At 38.8% G+C, this 25,575-nt stretch overlaps 1 protein-coding gene across 2 annotated transcripts in view; it reads right to left on the minus strand.

Annotated features, from left to right (window-relative positions):
* The window catches only part of KCNIP4 (potassium voltage-gated channel interacting protein 4), a 1,146,137-nt gene that overhangs the window by 13,254 nt on the left and 1,107,308 nt on the right, over window positions 1-25,575 (minus strand). For both annotated transcript variants that reach the window (XM_077750421.1, XM_077750422.1), the window contains 2 exons: window positions 21,886-21,955; window positions 13,953-14,023 (listed from right to left, as the gene is read on the minus strand). In XM_077750421.1, the coding sequence (XP_077606547.1) occupies window positions 13,953-14,023; window positions 21,886-21,955 (141 nt within the window). The remainder of the gene's footprint in view (window positions 1-13,952; window positions 14,024-21,885; window positions 21,956-25,575) is intronic.

The raw sequence follows: 25,575 nt of genomic DNA on the forward strand, positions 1-25,575 counted from the left end.
AAAGGTTGTTTATTTTCAATGGTATAACCTCTCTTGATTGGGGTTAAACTTCCACAGTAGTTGAGCTACTTTTTAAAATATTTAAAGGAACAAAATTTCAAGTATTACCTAAAGTTTGCATTTGTTTGGGGCTAATAAAAGGTATCAATATGTCTAAAAAAATAACAAGCACATTTTCCAAGATTTGTGGCCTGATTTTATCTCGTATAAGGGATAATATACTTACCTTATTTGATATACAATATTGTCTATTCAGGTAATTTAGTATCTTAAAAGGTGATGATGGACACATTAAATTAGTTAGAAGAAAGTTCTTTGGTTTGGTCTCATTAAAGGCTATTAAAAAATAATAATTTTTAACAAAAACTAATGAATATAAATATATAACAAATATATACATAAATATAATGACTGATTTGTGTAAAAAATTACAGAAAACTGTACTGAAGAAAATTGCAATTACCACATAATCCTATCACCTATTCAAAATGAATATTTGCATATTTCAATGCATACCATAGCAGATATGGTTATATGGTGTGTATATAATTCTGTATACTTCTCTTAAAATTACAAGGATTTTCCCACATCACTGAAAATTTATTGTGACATCATTTAAATAACTACATACTAGACAGAACCATATAAAATTGCTGATAATTTTTATCATATTTGTTAAAAATAGTAATTTTATATTGTTTAATCTAATAATATTATCATGGTGGCTTTTGAACATTTGGACCCCAAATCACAATAATTACATTTCAAATGGCAAACTAGTACACACACACACACACACACACCAGAAAGTAATTATTTTCATTTCTCTTCTATTAATTTTATAAATGTTCATGTTATTAATCTCTAAATTAATTTTACTACCTACTAATGATTGCAATCTGGAGTTTGAAACACTGCCTTGTCATATGGATATATTTTAATTTACTTACCCATACTTCCTATTATTGGCTATGTAAATTAATTTTTTCTCTATTATAAATGATGCTATGTAAACATTGTTCTCTAGCTATTTCCCATCATTCTGACTTATTTCTTTAGGAAAGGAGTAAAAGTACTGGGTCCTGGGAACACTGAAATTTAATAGTAATAATGACTACAGTTTATTGATGTGTGTGGGGTCCTATGTTAGGAAATTTCTGTGCGTTATTTCATGTCAGCCTCTCATGTCAGCCTCATACAACCATAGGGAGTAGGTATTGTCTTTAAATTATAGGAAGAAACTCAGAGAAAACAAGTGACTGAGCCAAGGCATACAGCCAGTGAGCAGGGAGCTAAAAATCAAACCCAGACCTCTGACTCTATGCCCAGGCCTCATTTTGACTAGAACTGAAGTAATGGGCTGTGTTTATACAGAACAGTATGATATAAACATATGCCATATCTCTTTTCTTGTTACGATATGACATAATTGTGGGGTGATGTGAAATAATGACTCATACGGATTGCAATTCAATTGCTTTCTAATAACATTTGTAGAACATTTGGAGGTGCCAGGAATTCATAATTCTTGCTATAAAATTACTGCATAAGTGAATTGGAAAATAGCCTTAGCTTTTTTTTTTTTAAAGTGTCAGAATGCAAATATATAAGTGTGACTATGAACAGCTCTAAGATCAGCTCAGGAGCCCAAAAGTGACATGTCCAGGAACACTCAAACAGACAGAGAGAGTCAATTCTCAGAGACTGACCAGATGTCAACTGGGATCACCAATATTAGTTGGGCATTTTCTACATGTCACACAATTTTCAAAACTCTTTAAATCCATCGTTTAATCATACAACAATTTTGTGAGGTATCTTTTATGATTATTACCATTTTATGTTGAGGAAATTCAAGCACAGAGAGAATGAGGAACCTTCCCCAGACATCACAGCTAGAAAGTGGTAGAATCTAGATTTGAACCCTGTGTCTGACTGACAAGTGTATGTTCTTTCAGATGAGAAGAGATTTCTGGAGCTTCCACAGAGGTTGGAGTGTTAAAGTTAGAGGTCAAGGTGATCAGAAACAAGAACTATCTTGTCACAATCAAGAGAAGCCTAAGGAGATATAGTGGCTAAATGTAATAAGGTATTCTACATAGGATGATGGTGGAACAAGTAAAGGTTATTAGGTAAAAACTACAGTATCTGAAGAAAGCATGGACATTAGTTAATAATGCATCAATATTAGTTAATTACTTGCAGCAAGGATACCTTTTTAATGTATGGCATTAATAATAGGGGAAACTGGGTGTGAGGTATATGAGAACTCTCTGTACTATCTTTGCAATTTTTCTGTAAATGTAAACTGGCCTAAAATAAAAAAAAGGTTATTTAAAGAATGATTTTTTAAGAGACTTGACCTCTAGTCTGTCAGATAAAGACATTTATTGTATGCATTTTTTGCCTGTCTTATAATCATCTTCTGTTACCCCAGGTTTCATTAAACATTATAGCCAGTGCTATGAGACATTTAATGGATACACCCTTGGGGCCCACAGGGGGTGGTAAGCAAATTCATGAGGTATCCCATGGCAAGCCTAGGCAAGACTAAAGGGAAGGAGCAGGCCAGAATGATGGGTGACATCAAAAACCAGGACACATTCAGCCTGGTCCCCTTCCCTGGGAATCAACAAAAAGGTATGGATGGTGCCCAGGTCAAAGGTATGGATGGACCATCATAAGAACTGTCGAATTCTTTTTCTTTATTATTGTGCAATATTGATGTTTATTTTAATCCCTTACATCTTGGAACTTGCATTCTCCCAAGTGCCTGCAAGGTAGACACTATAAAATGAAGGTAAAAGTTTGTTGTTATTATCCAGGAACAAAGATTGTTGATAAAACCTGTTTATCCTCTGCCTTCTTATTCTTGTCCAAATGTGCTATCTCTGTGACAGTCATATGCTAATCTTAGCCGCTTCAGTACACACAAAGATAGTATTCACTGTCAATCATGTCATCTTTAAATATAAAGAAAAATACCATGTAATGTAGTCTGGCTTTGGGAGTAGGTTCCCATGATTCATCCCTTACATACACCCAGTGCTCACCCCAACAAGTGCCATTCTCAATGCCCATCACCCATTTTTCCTATTCTCCCCACCCCCATCAACCCTCAGTTTGTTCTCTGTATTTAAGAATCTCTTATGGTTTGCCTTCATCTCTGTTTGTAACTTATTTTTCCTTCCCTTCCCCTATGGTCTCCTGTTAGGTTTCTCAAAATCCACATATGAGTGAAAACATATGTTATCTGTTTTTCTCTAACTGACTTATTTCACTTAGCATAAGACCCTCCATTGTTGCCAATGTCAAGATTTCATTCTTTTGTGAAGAAATGGGCAGAAGACACAAACAGACACATTTCCAAAGAAGACATCCAGATAGCCAACAGACACATGAAAGGATGCTTAGCATCACTCTTCATCAGGGAAATACAAATCAAAACCACACTGAGAGACTACATCACACTGGTCAGAGTGGCTAAAACTAACAACTTAGGAAACAACAGATGTTAGGGAGGATATGGAGAAAGGGGAACCCTCTTGCACTGTTGGGAATGCAAACTGGTACAGCCACTCTGGAAAACGACGTGGAGATTTCTCAAAAAATTAAAAATAGAGTTACCCTATGACCCAGCAATGACACTACTAGGGATTTATCCAAAGGATACAGGAGTGCTGATTCATAGGGGCATATGCACCCCAGTGTTTATAGAAGTGCCATCAACAATAGCCAAATTATGGGAAAAGCCCAATGCCCATCAACTGATGAATGGATAAAGAAGATGTCATGTACACACACGCGTGCACGCGTGCACACACACACATACACACACTGGAATGCTAAAAAAGAACAGTTGAGTTCTATGAAAACAGGAGAGTATAAGCACCATGAAGACAAAAATTCATGTCTTTTTTTCATTATTGTGTCCCCAGCACCCTGAAGAGCGTACTATATAGTAATGCTCAATAAATATTTGTTAAGTGAATAAATGAAATGAGAAAACTTACAAAGCAACCTTTCCCTACTCTTCCAATGTATCCCTGAGATGAGCAATAGACAAGAACAGAATTATGTGTACAGGTGTGTGTTGAGAAATAGAAGAAGGATAAAACCTTAATAAATGTTGTAATATCAGAAATCTATACCTCTTGGTAACACTGTCTACATAATCCTCACTGACATTTGACATCTCAAAAGAACCAGAGAGGGGGCAAAATGGCGGAGAAGTAAGGAGCTCCGTACTTGCACTCGCACCCATACATCACACGGAAAAGATCTGAAGCAATTGGAAACCTTATGAAACCTGAGAGATTGGGAGAAAAGGGACGCAGAATCCACTGAGAAAGCCTTCTAACGTGATGCGAATTGGGGAAGATAAAATCGGGCTGGGATCGGAGACTACAGGGTTGGAGGCGATCCCCTTCTACCCTCTATGGGGAGTGAGAGGGGAAAAAGAGAGAGTCCGAAACAGTAAAACCTCCTCTCGGGGGGAAAAACCTCCGCTCGGGGCATAGAAAGACCGTACTTGCCAAATACCTGCACCCCAGGTCCCCTCGCGCCAACTGGTCCTGGGGGGTGGGAGGGCTGAGCACGCAGACTACTGCTTTGTGCTGCTCCTGGTGGCTGGACTTCAGAGTAGCGGCGCGCCTGCCACCGTTGTAGCTCCCGGGCGGCTGGGGCCCCTGAAAGAGCTGCAGGGACACCGGGCGTCCGCGCTCCTGGCTGGCTGGAACTCGAGAGGGAAGGCAAAGAGCTAAAAACTGGGAAATTAGCCTGTGAGTTCGTGTTTCAGGTGACAAGCCATAGAGGGACCTGGTTTTCCTCACTCCAGCGGGCTCCGTGCACCCAGCAGGCAAGCCTCCGCGCATGCTCGCCAGCCCAACCCAGAGAAGGAAGCAGCGATTCTGACTCCACCCCCAGAGCTCAGCAGGGAGCCTGGAATTGCCCTGAGGGGGTTGCCTGGGAAGCTGTGTCTAAGGCAATTTCAGCGGGGCGCGCAGANCTACTTTCTCAAGTGCGCATGGCACATTCTCCAAAATAGACACATACTGGGACATAAAGCAGCCCTCAATAAATATAAAAGAATAGAGATCATACCATGCACANAAAAATAAAATAATATCAAGGCAGTCTGTCCCAGAATGCATCTCTTAGCAACTATGCTGTCCTAGTGGACAGGGGTATGTAGATCTCCAGAACGTCATCTGAAATCTTCAGAGCCAGCTGAGTTTTATCATTCAGTGCCTTTCAGATTTAGAAAGTTAATGCCATGCATATACTATTCCATGTTATTTAACATCCGCAGTAGGGTCTGGGGTGATATAATCTAATATGATATACTTGTGCAGCGACAATATGAGAAATGACAAGGATGGCAGACTGTTACAGATGACCAATGTCCATGTGCTTCTGCTCACATGAGTAGGCCATAATCCCAGGTGGTCCTCCACTTAGGTGGAGCCATGACTGAAATTTTATCAATGGGACATGGGTGGAAATGACCACATATCCTTCCTCTTTTCCTATCTGTGGGGACTATGAGGTCACACATTTCAGTGGGCCTTGCAACAAAGGGGAAGGAGCCCAGCTCTCAGAATGACTGCATGGAACAGAGCCCCCTCTCCACTTGTATTTCACTGTGTGTGAGTGACGAGTGAGATTATAAGGTGCTAAGCCACCAAGATTTGGAAGTATTGATATATCTGTTAGTGTCCTCTGATTAATACGATATAGAGAGATTAGGTGATAGGTCCATAGATTGATAGATGATAGGTAGATAATTGGAAATAGAAATAGTTTTATGTCAGTTCACTTCAAGTTTTGACACCAAATGAATTTGGCACCAAAATTTACCACCTCCCTATGCCTTTACAATAATTATTTTTGTTTTTTACTTTATAAAAAAACTGGAGGAATGAGATGAATTACAGGTGAAAAATAAAGGGCAAGTATTACTGACCACATGGTAGAAATGAAGAACCCCAAATTTAGAGAGGTTAAGTAACTTGTCCAAACTCATTCAGTTCCTAAATGGCTGGGCCTGGGTTGGACCTCATATATGTCCAAGTCTCTAAAAACTATGGATTTACACTGCTGGGAATTTACCCAAGGGTATAGGAATGCTGATGTATAGGGGCACATGTGCCCCAATGTTCATAGCAACACTCTCAACAATAGCCAAAACATGGAAAGAGCCTAAGTGTCCAACAACTGATGAATGGATCAAGAAGATGTGGTTTATCTATACAATGGAATACTGCATGGCAATGAGAAAGAACGAAATCTGGCCATGTGTAGGAACATGGATGGAACTAGATGGTGTTATGCTGAGTGAAATAAGTCAGGCAGAGAAGACAGATACCATATGTTTGCACATATAGGTGGATAAGGGGGAAGTTAATGGAGGACGATGCAGGAGAAGAAGGGAAAAAACAGTTAGGGAGAGGGAGGGCGGCAAACCATGAGAGACTTGAATGCTGAGAACAAACTGAGGGCTGATGGGGGTGAGGGAGAGGGAAAGGGGAGTGATGGGCATGGAGAAGGGCACTTGTGGGGATGAACACTGGGTGTTATATGGAAACCAACTTGACAATAAACTATTAAAAAAAGCTATGACTTTAACCAGGGATCAGGCCCTCTGTACAGGGCCAAATAGTAAGTATTTTGGCTATGCAGGCCATACAACCTCTATTGTATCTATTCCATTCTGCTGTTGTAGCACAAAAGCAGGCATAGACAAATCCTGCGTAAATAGGCATAGCTGTGTTCCAATAAAGCTTTATTTATAAAATCAGGTGGTGAGCCTATTTGACCCCTGGGTCATAGCTCTCCAACCCTCATTTTTAACCATTACGATAGACTGCCTTGAGGGACTGGGCCACGATGTCTGCTGGATGACATCTAAGATGGCATTCTATGACCTGATTATTGAATATTATCACCGATTTTTACAACTTCCATTCAATCCATCCAATTCACAAAAATCAATGATTGCTGACACAGTTGTTGGCTATACCATCAACCCTGAGTCTTTACCACCATGTCAACAGTTATCTTCTACTGAACATTATCACCATCAGGGCAACACAATCCTCTGAGCATGTCCCAAACAGCAAGTTTACTCGAATTATTGAGGCTGGATTAAAGTATATGTTTCCTTTGGAACAATTCTGAAATAGCTTCCTACAGGTGACGATTTGACATCAGAGCTACAGTTCAAAGCTTCAAGAAAATGCCATTCACTGACAATCCAATTCATACTGAATAAAATGTGAGTGGCACCTTCTGTAGACGTTATAAACCTAAAACGTAATATCTTTGTCATTCACAGTGATGAGAAAAAATATTTTTCCCCAATGTATCTTTTATGGTTATGGGAAAACTTTCATTCTAGGATGATTCATTTTGTCAAAATTAAATAGCTAGGTTCTTTTTTTTTTTTTTACAAATAGTTTATTGTCAAATTAGTTTCCACATAACAACCAGTGCTCATCCCCACAAGTGCCCTCCTCTATGCCCATCCCCCCACCCCCCCACATCCATAGGTCCTCAGTTTTTGTCAGCATTCAAGAGTATCTCATGGTTTGTCTCCCTCTCTTTCCCCCACCATTTCACCCCTTCTTCTCTCCCTGGTTCCTCAGTTAAGTTCCTCCTAATCCTCCCATACGTGTAAACATATGATATTTGTCCTTCTCTGCCTGACTTANCTTACTGTTCATCACATTGAAGATTTCTTGCCATTCATTTCTAGCCTGCCAAGTTTCAGTAGATAGGTCTATCACCACTCTGATAGGTTTCCCTTTGTATGTTAGGGCCCTTTTCTCCCTAGCTGCTTTCAAAATTCTCTCTTTGTCCTTGTATTTTGTCATTTTTACTATGATATGTCGTGCAGAAGATCGATTCAAGTTACGTCTGAGGGGAGTCCTCTGAGCCTCTTGTATNCTCTCCAGACTGCCTTGATTTTAAATCCTCTCTTTCCTACTTTCTATCTGTGTGGACTTGGGTAGGCTGCTTAACTTCTCTGTGAATCCCTTTCCTCATGTGCTAATAAAGGAGATGATAATATTAATGCCTACGAAAATGAACTTAAGTTAGTGTATATAATGTGCTCAGCACAGTTGCCTGACTCATATGCGTTCAAATGAGTTCTAAACAAGAGTCAGTTATTATTACTGTATGCAACTATTATTATTAATGTTAATGCTATTTTTAAATACTATAGGAAGTAACACACAGTGAGTACTTATTATATAATTAGCTGCAGAACGATTTTCCTAGCATCATGGAAAGAGCAATTGTTTAGCCTTTGATGGAATATGTTCAATGACATAAGATTATTGTTTAACAAGATGACCAATGTAATTATTAATTGGCTTTGTTAGAAAAATTTCCTGTCTAATAACTGCTATGGGTGACATAAATAATGAGCATGTATCTGCTGCTAGGCACTAAGCCAAGCCCTTTACTGACATTATTGCTTTTTCATGTTTATACTCCCCTATAAAGTAGCTTTGCTTGCTGATATTTTATGGTTATGAACACTAAGGCCTAGAGAGTTTATTTATTTATTTGTTTGTTTGTTTTGAGAGAGAACACAAGCAGAGAATGGGCAGAGAGAGGGAGGCAAAGAATCCCAAGCAGAATCCATGCTGTTGGCACAGAGCCCAATGAGGGGCTCAAACTCACAAACCTTGAGATCATGATCTGAGCCAAAACTGACAGTTGGATGCTTAACCAACTGAGCCACCCAGGTGCCCCAAGGCCCAGAGAGCTTAAACATTCAGGCTGGGGTCCCAGAGTCACTTAATGGCAAAAAAGGGATTAGACACATTCACAGCTAGATCCAGATACTGTTCCCCTCCCAAGCCTTATTCATGCTGCCTTTTTGGGTTTAAGCAAATTCAGTAGAAAACTTATTTTCTCTTTATTACAGAATCAGAAGATGTCTGCTATACCTCCCAGAATGTCACTGCTACTAAAAATACATTCATTGCTGAATTATTTCTGTTGTCTAGAGACTGTCCAGGTAGCTGATCAATTAAGAAAAATAATTACAACAGCCTAGTGTTAAATTTGATTTTGGTTTAACAGTTATTAGTTCAGCCATTAGTTTGCTTTTAAAGGAAAAGACATATTACCAACTCACTTATAATATATAGTCATTACAACTAATTTCCCAAATTATAATCAACATTCATCACAATTACCAGCATTTTACATAAATATCATAATAGCAATGTTGTGCACGGTCCCATTTCATTAACACCAAACTAAATTTACATGTGAAATTGGAAACACCATGATATAGATAATTGATGGTACATTTCTGATACACAAGTAATTTTGAGTAATGAAATCATTAGTATTTTTTGCCCTACTCATGTTTTGCAAACTAGCTATGAATGGTTTCATTAGGTGAACTGGGATCATTGCATTCTATATTATTGCTAAACTAAGGCTGCACCAGTATTAATCTTGTTGGTGAAGCGCAGCAAATGCTAACACAAGATTATGCTGGGGTGATAGTAAACTGCCATCCGTGGAAGAAATGTTATGGGCACTATTCGTGACACTGTCACATGTCCTTGACATGTTCACATACTACCAGCCTCTAATCTCTTGGCTGTGATATTTCTTGGTTAAGTCACAATAGATGACATGTTGAGTTTCCTGGTTCAGAGTCTTCCTTTTCAGTGCACTCAGTTTAGCACGAGTACCTAGTACATGTGAGGAGGTACTTTGCTCTGCTGAGAACTCTGCCCCTGGGGCCATTAACTGCGTGCTATCTCCAGAGTCCATGCTTTCTTCTTTCATCCTAACTCCACAAAGCCCCTGCTCCTGGATAGCTGGCAATGCCCACATGGACTTTCTCCCTTCCAAACATGACAGATTTTGCTGACGTCTGTAGAAGTCTACAAGTTTAATTTTAATATCTCTTGAACTCATCTCTTCCTTATCTCCAATGCTTTAATTATAGTTTGGGCTTACATCAGCTCCAGTCAGGATTCTTGGAATACAGAGCTGTTAAGTGAACTTGTTTCTGGGAACATAGCTCTGCTCCCTTAACTTCATTGCTGAAAATTCCTCAAAGACTCCTTACCTCCCACAAGAGAATCCAGCCTCCTTAGCCTCCCGCCTCAGACAGCTCTTGAGCTGGCCTCTGCCTCCTCATCCAGCCTTCCTTTTTGGGCCTTTTCCTTTTCCTTTGTATTCTAACTTCCAGGTGATTTACAGTTGCTTTCCCTTCATTCCCAGGCCTCTGCCCCTGCCTTACTTCCCGCTTCTTCTCATCCTGAGCCCATATTCTATTAACCAGCTTGTGCTTGTCCTTTACACCTAGTTCATCAAGTCCATGGGCAGGCTTCCTTGATACAGCCGTAGCAACACCTTTCCTTGTTGATTTCATTCCATCACCTGCTTTCCTTTAACATGGCACTCTCTGAAATTTCTTCTCATATGTAAGATGCCACTCCCTCTACTCCCCAAAATGTACCACCCCCAGTTACCTTGTGTCCATTATATATATTAATGATTTTGCATCCAATTCCAGTGTAGGGGTGTGTGTGTGTGTGTGTGTGTGTGTGTGTGTAAGTTTCCATTACTACCAAGCAATTCCTTGACACCAGCTGGGTGTTCTACTACTTAAATAAATTCTGACCCTTTCTATCTGGAGCTATAACCAGATCCCACAGGTTAAGGGCTCAGTCCTACAAGATTGCCCTCCCACCACTTCAGATGCTAAGTGCAAGTCCAAGTGTCATCTATGCTTCTGACTGATGGTGTTTTGAAAAGATAAACAAAATTGACAAACTCATAGCTAGGTTAAGAAAAAAAGAGAAAAGACTCAAATTAATACAAGAAATTAGAAATGAAAGGAGAAACATTACAACAAATGCCACAGAAATAAAAAGAATCGTAAGACACTATGAACAGTTCTATGTAAATAGACTGGATATCCAGAAAAAAAATGGATAAGCTCCTAGAAACATACAACTTGCCAAGACTGAATCATAAAGAAATAGAAATTCTGAACAGACCTATAACAAGGAGATTGAATCAGTAATCAAATAATCTCTCAACAAAGAAAAACCCAGAACCAGATGGCTTAGCTGTAAATTCTGCCAGACATTTAAAGAACTAATACCAATCCTTTTCAAACTTTCCAAAAAATTGAAGAGGAAGGAGTGTTTCTAAACTCATTTATGTGGCCAGCAGTACTCTGGAACCAAAACTGGATAAAGATATCACAAGAAAAGAAAACTACAGGCCAATATTCCTGATAAATACACATGCAAAATCATCAACAAAATTCTAGCAAACTGAATCTAACAGCATGTTAAAAAGACCATACAACATGTCCAAATAATATTTATCCCTTGGATAGAAAGATGGTTCAACATATAAAAGTCAATTACGATGACATACCACACTAACAGAATAAAAAAGAAAATCACATGATCATTTCAATAGATGCAGGAAAAGCATCTGACAAAATGAACATTCTTTGATCATAAGAAAAGTCTCAATGAACCAGGAAGAGAAGGAAAGCTTCTTCACATAATAAATAAATATATAACAAGCCCACAGCTAACATGATGCTCAATGATAAAAAACCTGTAAACTTTCCCCCTGACATCAGGAGCAAAGCAAAGATGCCCAATATTGCCACTTCTATTCAGTAGAGTATGGGAAGCCCTAGCCAGAGAAATTAGGCAAGAAAAAGAAATCAGATGACATGATATTATATAAAGAAAATCCTAAAGGTTACACCAAAAAGACTTTTAGAACTAATAAATTCAGTTGCAAGATACAAAATCACATACAAAAATAAGTAATGTTTGTATACACCAACAATTTCTGAAGAGGAAATTAGGAACAATCTCATTTATAAAACATCAAAAAAATACAAAAGAATAGAATAAAATATGGAAAAGAATAGAAGAGGCTTAATGTTGTGAAAATATTCATACTACCATAGCTACTACCATACTACCATTCATACTACCATACTACCAAAGCTATCTGCAGATTCAATGCAACCCTATCAAAATACCAAGTGGTATTTTTTACAGAAATAGAAATAAACAATTCACTTGGGACCAGAAAAGACCATAAATATCCAAATCAATACTAATAAAGAAGAACAGGGCTGGAGGCATCACAATTTCTGATTTCGAAATATGTTACAGGGGCGCCTGTCAGTCAGTTAAATGTCCGACTTTGGCTCAGGTCATGATCTCACGGTTCGTGGGTTTGGGCCCCGCGTCTGGCTGTCTGCTGACAGCTAGCTCAGATCCTGGAGCCTGCTTCAAATTCTGTGTCTCCCTTTCTCTCTGACCCTCCCCTACTCACACACTCTCTCTCTCTCAGAAATAAATAAAACATTAAAAAGAAAAGTATGTTACAAAATTATAGTAATGAAAACAGTATGGTACTGGCATAGAAACAAACATATAGACCAAGGAACAGAATAGGAAGCTCATAAATATATCCATGGGTGCACAGTCAACTGATCTCTGACAAAAGTGTCAAGAATACACAATGGGGAAAGGGAAGGGAGAGTCTCTTCAACAAATAGTGTTAGGAAAACTGAATATTCACACTGAAAAGAATGAAATTCCATCCTTACCTAAATCCATACACAATTATCAATTCAAAATGGACTGAAGACTTCAAACTGAACCCATAAAACTCATAGAAGTAGTAAACACAGGGGAAAGACTTCATGATACTGGTTTTGGCAACGATTTCATGAACATAGTTCTAAAAGCACAGGCAAAAAAAGTATATAAACAAGGGATGACATCAAACTAAAATCTCCTGAGCAGTGAAGGAAATGATCAATGGAGTGTAAAAGCAACCTACAGAATGAAAGAAAATATTTGGAAACCATGTAACTGATAAAGGATGATCTCTAAAATATATAAGAAATGACTTCATCTCAATAGTAAACATCTAATAACCCAGTTAAAAAAATGGGCTGTAGACTTGAACATATATTTCTCTGAAGATACACAGATGGGCCACCAGGTATGTGAAGGAATGCCCAACATCACCAATCATCAAGGAAATGCAAATAAAAACCACAATGAGATATCACCTCATACCTATTAGGATGGCTATTATCAAACAAATGAAAGAAAAGAAGTGCTGGTGAGGATGTGGAGAAATTGGAATGTTTGCACATTCTTGGTGGGAATGCACAACTGTGCAGCCACTTTATGGAAAACAGTATGGAGGCTCCTCAAAACATTAAAAATAAAGGTGCCATGTGATCCCACTGCTGGGCCTTTACCCAAAAATATTGAAATCAAGATCTTGAAGAGATACTAGGGTCCTATATTCATTGTAGTTCTATTCACAATAGCCAAGATGTGGAAGCAACAGACACATCCATAGATAAATGAACGGAAATGCATGGTTTATACATGCAATGGAATATATTACTTATCCTTAAAAAGAAAAAAGTCTGCAAGATGCAACAACATAGATGAACCTGATGTCATGCTGAGTGAAAGAAGCTATCACAGAAAGAGAAATACTGTATAATTTCACTTATATGAGGTATCTAAAAGAGTCAAATTCATAGAATGAAAGAGTTGAATGGTGGTTACCAGGGGCTAGGATGGGGGAAATGGGGAGTAGTTACTAACTGGCATAAAGATTCAGTTAAGCAAAATGAATAAGTTCTAGATGTCTGCTGTACAACATTGTACCTATAGTCAACAATAGTGTAATATACACTTAAAAGTTTAAGAGGGTATATCTCATGCTAACTGTTTTACAATAATAATAATAATAATAATAACAACAACAATAATAAATAAAAGTCTCAACAAGCAAAATAAAAGTTATTAAAACTCAAAATTTCACAGTAAATTAGACCAAATTTCTTTCAGTGTGTCTAAAGTCAAGTCATATGTATAGATGAAAAGTTTAAGGCTTACCTCAAAACTCACAGCTCCATTGTGGTCCGTATCGAATGCGTTAAACAGAAAATGCGCGTATGTTGTAGAATCTGAAATGTTGAAAAGGGAATATCATTAAGGCAGCATTTCAATATCTTACAGAAGACTGGCTTAGCATGCCCAAGCCTCCTTATATTTGGAAAAACTTGCTCTATCTCCTCTACTTGTGCTTTCTTCCCGGCTGCCCATCTTCTCTACGTAGAGGATTATGATTTGAGATTCACGGAAGTCAGCTCCCCACAACAGAGGCCATTGGCGACACCCATTCTCTGTAGGTTTCTGGCCGGAAGTGCTCTGAACACGTGGGGGTCTTGGGTGTGTTCCTGGCACCAAGATGAGTAATGGTACCTGGTACTGTAGGTGGGTGAGAGGACGAAGTGTGCAGCATCTGGAAATTGTTTAGTGTTTGGCAGGGGCTACTTCTGCACGTAAAAGAATAAAAATGCTAATAGTGAGACACACATGAATTGGTATTTTTAGTCTTGTTATTGTGAATTTGTTCATCAGTTTTACAATTCAGATAAAGATAGGGACCTCTAAGGCAAGGTTGAGAAACTTGCCTAAAGTCACATAGTTGATTAAGGAATAAAGTGAGACATTAACTGAGTCCTTCTGATTGGAAAATCAGGCGAGCCATGGCCAGTAAAGTGGCCTGATGAACTTGGCAGTTTCTGTGACCACAATGGTAGTGTGTGGTCGTGAGGGACCCTGGGCCCAGAGTGGGATTCATGCCTCTGGGACAGCGCCCAGTCCCCAGCACCTCACAATGCTGCCTGATAACTCTGAAGTACTCAGAAAGTAACTCTTAAGTACTCTGAAATCCAACACTTCCACTTAGCTTGCTTCTAGTGGATTTGCCCTCTAGTTTTTCCTTCTTTCCCTTCTACTTTTTCTCCATTGTCTCCTTTCAGAGCTTACTGCTTTTCATGGTAAAATTATATTTTTTTCTTACTGTTTTCTTTTCTTAGTGCAGTTTTCATTTTTCAGTGCTTCTGTGCTTGACCCTTGATCAAATTTACTTGATTGTTTTAAATGTTTCATCTCATGGTTTTAGCTTTTTCCCTTAACCTTTTTTATATTAAAAAAAAGTGTAACCTTTAAGCTCATTGGCTCTAGCTTTTTATCTTCTGTTTAAAATCTCAACTCTTTCTATTTTATAACTTCTAACCTTTATTTTTACTGGGCTTGAACAAAACTTCTATTCACCTTTTCCTTTATAAATTGCTTTTCTAAAAGCTATCAAGGAATTAAGTCACAGTAGCAGGAGAGAATCATCCTTTCCCCAGATAAAGGAGGTCAGAGATCATAGAAACTTCCCTCCCAGGTCTCAAGCCCCCATGGCCCACTTATGGATGGCTTTTCCTGAATGCTTCACCCCAGTGGTAAATGCTATTGAAGCCCATATATTTCACAAGGTAGATTGTACACTCGCTCAGTGTCTCAAAATGATGATGGCATTTTCTTTTGCCTCTTACCTTTAAACACAATACAACAAACCACTTATTTTTAAACATATGAATTATTAACACTGTTTTCTGTGAACTAAACCAAGACCAAAGATTGGGTCTAAATATTATGCCTCATCATTGTATCTCAAGTGGATGTTCACATAGTATCGATGAGTTGAAGAAAGAAATCCTTTTGAATATGGGTTATAACCAAAGGTTTGGTTCTAATCAATTTAGTGCCATTGCTGGGAAGCTCCATTATAATGTTATCAAGAATTGGCAGCCTGTCTTTTATTTACAAATTTGTTTAGCTCTCAACAGTACTTTTATATAGACTTCTTAAACTATTTAGTGTCCTATGGTGATATAAGTTGAAAGGTGGTGTGTTAAACTTATTTTCAGGGAGAGAAAAAGAGGTTCTGCATATTTTATAATGAGCTTCATTAAGCAGGTCTCCTGGTATCCTATTTAGACAATCAGAGTAAATGCCTTTACCTTAGCAAGCAGATGTCAACATGAATAATGGCTCAAGACAAACAATGTTGGCAATTATTTTTAAATTAAAAAAATTAGCTAACATGAACATACGATAATTAGCCATCTTCTTAAATGGGGTCACTCTAGCTTTAAAGCCTGACGCATGGGACACAGAGTCTCAAGGTTTGCTCTGATGTGGTACAGGGGACTCCTTGTTCCCCTAAATGTATCTTGGCGATTTCCCCTGGATTTAAACCCGTTTTCCAGCCCAGATATGCTGTGCCGAGAGCAGTCATTACTACCGTAGTGAAGTCAGACTGCCTGGGTTTGAATTTCAGCTCTCCCAAATATTAACTGCATGGCTTTGGGAAAGTTGTTTAACCACTCCGGGACTCAGTTTCCTCATCTACAAGATAACAACACCAGTATGCACTTCATAGGGCCATCATAAAAAGATTAAATGTGATACCATATTCAAAGTGCTTAGACTAGTCCCAGGCATATATTAAATGTTCAATAAATATAATCTATTGTAATTATCCTTTCACAACCACCTTAAAGAAATATGAATAACTTTTTTTTACAGATACAGTACACTTTCACTTGAAAAAGTTCTTGTTTTCTTGTGAAATCTCCATTGTGTGTCTAGGTGACCGGCATTCTAATTTGATGCAACTTCACACTGTATACAGAGCAGTAGAAGTAAGTGTGTGATGAAGGGCATTGAAGCTTCTGATTGATGTTCTGAGCTTTGACTGGACAAGGAGAAGGATCTGAGGCCCTGGCAGCCTCTGGTGGGACACAGAGGTGGAGGAATGAAGGAAAGGGCCACTGTCCACAAACACTTCTATGTCAGGCTTCATCTTATCTTATTGTTATTATTTTTTTAAGATTAAAAACATTGTTTTCTTTTAATTTATTTTAAGAAAGAGTGCACAAGCAGGGGAAGGCAGAGAGGAAGGGAGAGAGCATATCCCAAGCAAGCTCTGTGCTGTCAGTGAAGAGCCCCACACAGGGCTGGATCCCAGGAACCTTGAGTCGAGATTATGACCTAAGCTGAAATCAAGAGTCAGATGCTTAACTGACTGAGCCAGTCAGTTGCTCCTTGTTCTTTTTGGGTAAATATTTACTAAGACAGTGACTAACTGGCATCCTGGATTCTAGATGTCAGTACAGTTTGGGGCTCAAAAGACATAACATTGATCTCTCTTCTCTCCACATGACCCGATGGGCTTTCCTTGGCCACATTTCCTTACACATGACAAAAAAAGTTAGTGAATTTGATATGTTGACATTGCTTTAGTTTCTTTACAATCTTACTGGTGAAGTTGAAAAGTGTGGAAATTTTATAGTTGGGGGCCAAAATTGAGGGTTGCTTGGGATAGGAAGGTATCTTGGGTTTGATGTAGTTGTTTATCTACATTTAACAAAGGTGGAAAATAGGAACAGGTATGTTTCGTGGCTTAGCTAAGGTTACCTAGTTAGTTAATACCTGAGTTGATAATGAAATCAGGACATTCCAACACCAATTCCAAGAAATAAAGGGTGCTAGAAAGAAAACTGAAGATTTCTTTGTTCCACATTTTATAGATATCATAAAAGTATTGTTCTACAATTTACAGAGGAACAACCCGAGGCCCAGAGAAATACACCATTGGAGTCATGTGCCTTGGTGGTGACTTAGTCTGTCCACAAACCCAGGATTCAACTTCATCGTCCAGTCACTTTTACCCAATTATTTCTAGACAACACCAATAATACCGACTAAACCCTTGATTGAAAAAGCCATCAATGCACGTGCATTTCAGAGAACTTGAACAAATACAATCGATTATCATGTTCCAGGCTGTGGATTGAAATCAATCTGGTTGATTTTTTCTTCCTACCACAAATCCCTACTCCCACCTGAATTCAAGCACAAGGTACAGAATTAGTTTAATGCATGTGAATAGGCAATTCATGCATGGTTACTGTGGTAAGGCAGGTTCATATACATGAATAGTAGTTTCTGTTTAATAAGGCCTCTGTAAATCACCCTGAAAATTCTTAGAAATATTATCTTAGGACAAGAAGGATACGTAGTAAATGTTGTTATGGAAAAAAAAAAACACATCTTTATGACCCTTGACCCCACCTGAGTGCCTCAAGAACCTTGCATACAGTGAGTGCTCAATAAATGTCTTCAGAGTGGAGCTAATTTATCTGTTCTTTAATAGCTATCAGGTGCCTAGTGTAGTAAGAGTAAGTGCAAAATCTCTACCACATGAGCAGGAGGAGCCCAGGAAACTGCACGTTTCACGAGCTTTTAAAATGCTCCGTGAGCTGAGAGAGTCCCAGAGCTTCCACTGTACACGAAGTTGAAAAGGTATTGCTATAACAAGTCCAGTAACGGCACCAACCAGCCATTCATTTCCTCTCAGCTCATTTTATAGTAGGCCCACTTTGTCCCCCATGAACAAGAGGCTTCCATTCAATCCAGTTGTGCTGAATTCCACACCACCCAACAAGTTGTGCTTGGGAAGCCATCTGGCTAAGCGGTAGAGAATATTGGGAGACTGACACAATACAAACTGCAGCAGGTTCTGTGCATAAGACAAAGTATTTTCCTAGAGGAAATGGTGAGACATTGTGATTTATGGACCCATCATAGTTAGTGCTCGTAATGAGAAACCTGTTGCTTTTACACCAAAATAAACGGCTCCACCAAAAAGTGAGGATGGCCACAGCATGAATTTGTCTGCCTTCAAAGATTATGTTCTTCCCTGGGACATTTCCCTTTTTCTAGCAGCACTGCAAAATACAATTTGCATTGCGATATTAATTTTTTAAATTGCAAGTCATCATTCTTCAAATTATGTCATTTCCTTCAGTAATGCCTGGTACTTTTAGATTTATCTATTCAATTAACATGAATAATCAAAGAATTTTTAAGAAAGCAAAAGTAATTTTTCCTCAAATCCCTTTAGATTTTGCGAGAAGAATCATTTGCAAAAAACTGTGCTCAAGTAGATGTTCTCCAATGCCAAAATGCTATTTTTCAAATGAAGATAAATTTTTAATGTGGACCTCTATCCTATTTGTAGCATGTAATAACTTTCATTTGAGATAATAAAAACAAAAGAATTCCATTTGTGCTTGATGCTATGATATTACTGTTTATCAATATGCTAACAGACACTTAGATTTAATGTAAACATGATTTTTCTTCAAAACTTCCATGGTTTTAAAATAACTTAGAAATATATGTTAATGAAATGATATTCTAAATTCTTTATTAATGCAGGCAATGGACCCATTGCAATCTCAGCATCAGGCCCCATGACTAGTAGCTGTCTGGGGGCTCTTAGTAATGAGAGGGGATGGGGGCGTTGCCACCATGAGATATCCAATTCATGTAATAATGGGTCACCTTGCATTTTCTCAGAATTCTAATTTAATTCTTTTTAAGGGTCATCTTCAATGAAAATGCCAATATTGACAATTCATGCATGAAATTGTCTTTAACCTCCTAAAATATCTTAAACCAAAATGGATCTAAAACCAAAAGAGAATCTAATTTTTGTCTGAAAAGAGCTAATATTTAAGTCTTCTATACTTTCAAAATGCCTTTTGCAAGAATTCTTCCAGTGTACTGTGGTAGCCACTCTCTGAAGTGCATGTCCTTCCTTCCTTCCTTCCTTCCTTCCTTCCTTCCTTCCTTCCTTCCTTCCTTCCTTCTTTCCTTCCTTCATACATGTTTTCTCTCATTTATACTGTATGTGTCAGTCACTGTTTCACCACCTGTGATACAGCAGCAAATAAAACACAAAACCCTTTGGTCCTTAGAAGAAGACATTCTAGTGGAAAAAAAGACAATAAACAAAGACAAAAATAGGTAAAATATGTATTATTGGTTGCTCTTGAGTGCTAAATAGAAACATAAACTTAGCATGGAGAGAATTTAAGGGGTCGTGGTTTCTGATAGAGTGGCTAGGTAAAGACTTCTTGACAAGGTTGTATTTGCTATATTTTATTTTATTTTACTTTATTATTTTATTTTATTTTATTTTTTTAGAGACAGAGAGAGAGAGACAGAGCATGAGCAGGAGAGGGGCAGAGAAAGAGGGAGACATAGAATCTCAAGCAGGCTCACAGAGCCCAACCTGGGGCTTGAAGTCGTCTGTCAGGAGATCATGACCTGAGCTGAAGTCAGGCTCTTAACTGACTGAGCCACTCAGGTGCCCCAAGAAGGTTGCATTTGAATAAAAGCAAAGGTGGTGGGATATTAAGATAGAAAAATAATCCCGGGCAGAGGGACTAACAGGTTCAAAAACCCTGAGGCAGCAGCATGACTGGTGTGCCGGGGAGAGGGCGAGGAAGCCGGTGAGGCTGGAACACAGTGAGTCCTTTAAGGGATGAGGAGTGAAGGACAAGGCGAGCAGGAGACCAGGGATCACAACCTATAGAGCACTTTACTGGCTGCGGCTTAGGCTCTGATGGAACGGAAGGTTCTGGGTAGAGCAGTGACCAGAGCTGGCTTACACTGACCAGGATTACTCCGGATCATGTTAAGAAACCTCTCATTGGGAGAGAGGGGAAGAGTCAGAATGAGAGACTAGTTTAGACACTATTGCAGTTACGTTGACGTGAGATGATGGAGCTCCTTTAAGTGGGAAGCAATAGTGGATGGTGTCAAGGCAATGGATGAACTTCCCTGCACCTTGGTTTCCACCTCTATTAAAAAGGCAGAGTCCTAGCTAGGGTGGTTGGGAGGTGGGGAGAGTGTATGCCAGGGCCAGGCACATGTTTGATGCTTCACAGGTGGTAACTACTTCAGCCCAGGTCAGTTCACCTGGATAGCTTCCTTTGTATTTCCTCCCGGTCCATCAGCTGGTGCGCTTGTGCCTGAAGGTGCTCTCGTAATGCTAGGATTTGATGCCTCATCTTCACTGTACACCTCATGTCAACACTGCCCATCTGCTCCACTAAACTAGAACTCTCTTTTGGGCAGGTATCACACCCTATTCCTCTTACATTACCAGTACCTAACACAGAGCTGGGCACACAGTAGGCTGTGTGACAAGTTTGGCTAGGCCTCCCATTGAATGACAAAAGGAGAGCCTATAAGGTCCAATGGCAAGTAGTTTTCTGCTCATCTCTAATGTATATGTTTTATCATTATGCTTTTCTTTTTTCTTTCCTAATTAAAATAATATTTAGAGGGGTGCGTGGGTGATTCAGTCAGTTGAGCATCCAACTCTTGATTTTGGCTCAGGTCATGACCTAGGGTCGAGCGATGGATTCCTGCAAAGGCTCTGCACTGAGTGTGGAGTCTTCTTGGGATTCTCCATCCCTCTCTCTTTTCCCCTTTCTCTCCTCCCCCTCCTCTCTAATAATGATAATAATAACAACAATATTATTATTATTATTATTTAGAGTGATATTAATTTTCTCAGATGTTGGGGAGGGGTGATAGTAAGAGGTCCTAAAAGACAAACAGCAGAAAGAACACTAGGTAAAGTTACAGAAAAATCTAGATTCTAAGCCATATCTGCCATTTAGTGGATGCAAGACCCTGAGCCAACAATTTAACTGCTCTAAAGCCCAGATTTCACATCTGAAAATGGATGATAATTATATTTGTCCTAATTTTGCATGTGTAGAGAATGAAATGATACCTATAATGCACGTTAAAGACCTTTGCAGCATTTTTAGGACCGAGCTATCATAGTCCAAAAGTGCTTGTACATTTGACAATCATAGTCTGAAGCACCCAGTAATACTACTGCCTGTATTCAATTGAAGAGTGAAATCCTGTATATTTGACAATTTGTAAGTAGCTCACTTTTATGATATATTGGAAATTATATGCAGTTGTATGCTGTGTATTAATTCTTTTACATAGCGATTAAAAATGTAGAATCACACCATAAAAGATTAAACTGTACTCAAGATTGCAAGCATAATTCTAATGGAGAGTATGTTAACAAGTCTACGTTTGCACTTACCTCCCTGTGGAAAGAACTGTGAGTAAATCTCTTTGAAGGTTTCTTCATTAACAACACCACTGGGACATTCCTAAAGAAAGTCATAGAGAAGCAATATGAGTTAAGTGTTCATAAAACTGATTTTTTGCACATTTTGAAACAGAACTCTCTTTGCTTTGCAGTGCAAAGCGGCACCAAGAAAGTTAACTACCCACCCATTTTTTTTTCCAGAGGGTAAAAGCACACAATAAATTTCTCTTTGTTTCAGTTCTCACAGAATGAAAAAAAATTAGAGATGTAAAAATCTTTGCACATTAAAGAACACACTGCCACTTTTAAGAGCACATATGTTTATTATCAACAAGGTAAGACAAAATTATATTGTTCTTCATGCAGCAATGATATTGCAAGATGCTTATAACATGCTTATAGTTGGATTTTGGTGCTGTGTTCCTCTGGCAATTTGCTGGATCCTCATAATCTTTAGTTCAGGGAGAAAGTGGTGTGTTCCATTGGGCTCTGAGATGGTCCCACCAGGAATAGTTCCTAATTTCTGTTAACTGTTTGTTCAGGAGTGCATAATAACATGGATTGTACCAAGTGACCTTGAGTGAGACAGGACCTCAAGATTTGTTTCATTTCTGGAGAGGAGGGTCTGAAAAGAGGTCTGAATGTAAAGAATTTCCATTTTTGTTCCATTGGTGGAATTATTTAAGACTGATGGATACTGACCTTGGGAACTCTATTAATGTCAGATCACTGATCTGATGGGACCAGAGGGCAAGGCTACCACTCCCAGAGTAGATTAGGCATTTTCTACAAAAAGAACTAAAATCTAAAATATTTGAAGTGGTCTGTGTCGGTGCTGAAAATGGGGACTAAGTAAAGATCTGAAACAAAGATGGCAAAACTTCTTCCACTCTCTGGAGTTCAAGAATAGTCTAGCCAGGAATCTGAGGTGTACAGACCCCTTGAGTAATGAACACTGACAATCAGGTGACAATCTGACATCAAGTCACATGTGGGATGTTAACTGTACACTGAATATGGGGAAGTGAGAAGTTCTGTCCAATCTTTCTGAGTGGCTTCTCATGGACAGTCCCATCTTATCTGAGCTCCATTACTTTAGGACTCATGGTGCTTCCACACTGCCTGGCTCTCCCCAGGATTCCCTAGGGAGCATCAGAGGTATGCTAACTTCCTTGCCTTTAGACAGAAATATTCTGTGTACTTTAAATTTGACACTGTTCCTGGGATCCTCAAAAATCATCTGATGTGGTTTTAAAGCTTCTCTTCCCCCTTATAATCACTGTCCCCTCATTAATAAACTTGATTTATCAACTTGATCTTTCTTTATTCCAATGAGCCAGTTATAACTGTAATGTGCCTTGAGAAGTTTTCTGTTTTCCCTCATTCATTGTTTGGAAAGGTAGGACCTTTGATATATGAACACAATTTGAAATAATGGTTTCAATGTAAACTTATGTTTACAGAGCTTGTCAATGCATATTTCTCCCATTTGAGCATCAAAATAAACCTATAACTTAGGTATCTATAGTCACTGAGGCATAACTGGAGGTTCTGTGGTCAAGTTCCCTTTTACTCAGCTAGTCGATAGGGGAGCTGGATTGTGGGCTTGAGACTTTCCAGATCACCACAAGATTTGGGATTACATGACCCTTGTAAAAATAATGACCCCAAGGACCTAAGTGGATTAGAGCAAAGAAAAGACAATAAAAAATGAATGCGAAGAAAAGCAAGTGAACTATTACAAGTTAATTTTATGTGTCAACTTGTCTGGGTCATGATGCCTGAGTATATGGTCAAACATTACTCTTGATATTTCTGTAAGGGAATTTTGGACAAGGTTTACAGTTAAATCAGCAAACTTGAAGCAAAGCAGATTGTCCTCCATAATCTGGGTGGGCCTCATAGAGTCAGCTGAAGGCCTAAATAGAAGACAGTTGGGATGCCTGGGTGGCTCAGCTGATTAGGCATCCAACTCTTGATTTCAGCTCAGGCCATGATCTCATGGATCATGAGTTTGAGACCTACATTGGGGTCTCTCTTCTCTCCTGTTCCTCTCCCACTCTCTCTCTTTTTCTCTCACTCTCTCAAAATAATACATACATACATAAACAAACTTAAAAAGAAGAAGAAGAAGGAGAAGTAAGTCTAATCTCCCCTGAGCAAAAGGGAATCCTCCTGCACACTGCTTTCTGACCTGATTTGCAACTTTGCCTTTTCTGGACTCTACAGCAGATTGCCTTTGGACTCAAACTGCAACTTTGTCCTTCATCTCCAGCTTGTCTGCCCTCCCCCGTCAGATTTTGAACTGGCTAAACCTCCACAATCATGTGGGCCAATTATTTCAAATAAATCTCTTCCTGTTTGTAGACACATCCCTTGCTTCAGCTTCTGTAGAGGACCCTGACTTTGATATAAATGAATGAACAATCAACAGCTACAACTACGAAAGGAAAAAGAAAGATGGCGTGTATCTAGCTAATCACTCAAAAGTTTTGATTAAACAACTCTTAGTTGGCAGCAAAAGAACCAATTTTAAGAGTAAATAAACACTTTGCAGTCGAGCCCTCTGACACATGGCAATTGTCATTTGTTGGCTGTTTAACTCTGAGCAATCTGCTTTTGGGGTGATAAGAAGAGAGCAAATAGATGACTCTGCCACCAGATGGCAAACTTGTGAAAGGTCCAGGGGAAACCTACCTGGGAGGTAAAATGACTCTTGCAAGAGATAAAGATGGAAAGTAAAGGGACATCTGCCCTTAGCAAACTTGTCATCTGCCTTTAAAGATCACTAGAAGCGTTTAGTAGATATATCTTATAACATGAAATGAAATTTAGAAATTGGCTGTCTCAGATGTGTTTGTCTTATGTTCTATCACGCAGATACATTAGACAAAACCCTCTCCACCATCTGAAAGCTCTTGACCAAGTGTTTGGATGGTAGTCTCACCAGTGAATTTGTCTTTACCCATCTTGCACTCATTACATTAATTTACATCTTTAACCAATGCATATTGTATGCTGATTATTCTCACACTTCTCAAGGAAGTAGAGGAAGCAGCAGCATAAACAAGTCAAAGGTCTTGCCCTCATGGGGCCTGCATCCAAGCAGAAGAAGAAAGTTCAAAAACAAGACAAAAGAGATAAAAGGAAATCCAGAGAGTAGGGATCTTGTATTTATTCTAATGAGTTCTTGTGGAAAAGCAATGCATTTTACTGCCTTCAGGTGAGAATAAGTAACCAACTTCTATGGGACTTTAGTAATTTACAAAATGGTGCGAATGATGCAAATGATCTATTCTCTAACTTTTCCCTCATTTCTTTTGTGGAATGGTTTCTGCACAGAAGTAGTCTCTCCACCTCTCCATCAAGAATGAATTTGACCAGGCTGTGTGTTCAGCTGAATGTACATGATCAACAATGCAACTATACTAGTAGGTTCACTCTTGCAGCAAGCAAGCCCCCAAATATATGACAAGTTTAAAAGAATGTGGTGTATTTCTTGGTCATCTCATCATCTAACTTGATGGTTCTCCCCAGAGTCTTTAAGGGACAGAGACTAATGAAAGCGCGACCATCTTCATATGGCTTTCAAAATCTTTATGATTTTCTCATCCAGAAGGAGAAAGAGATCATTGAGGAGTGTCTGTGGGAAGTGTGTATGGACTAGGTCTCTAAGTGCAA

Source organism: Crocuta crocuta, unplaced genomic scaffold, assembly GCF_008692635.1.
Source record: "Crocuta crocuta isolate KB4526 unplaced genomic scaffold, BGI_CrCroc_1.0 scaffold179, whole genome shotgun sequence".
Lineage (NCBI taxonomy): Eukaryota > Metazoa > Chordata > Mammalia > Carnivora > Hyaenidae > Crocuta > Crocuta crocuta.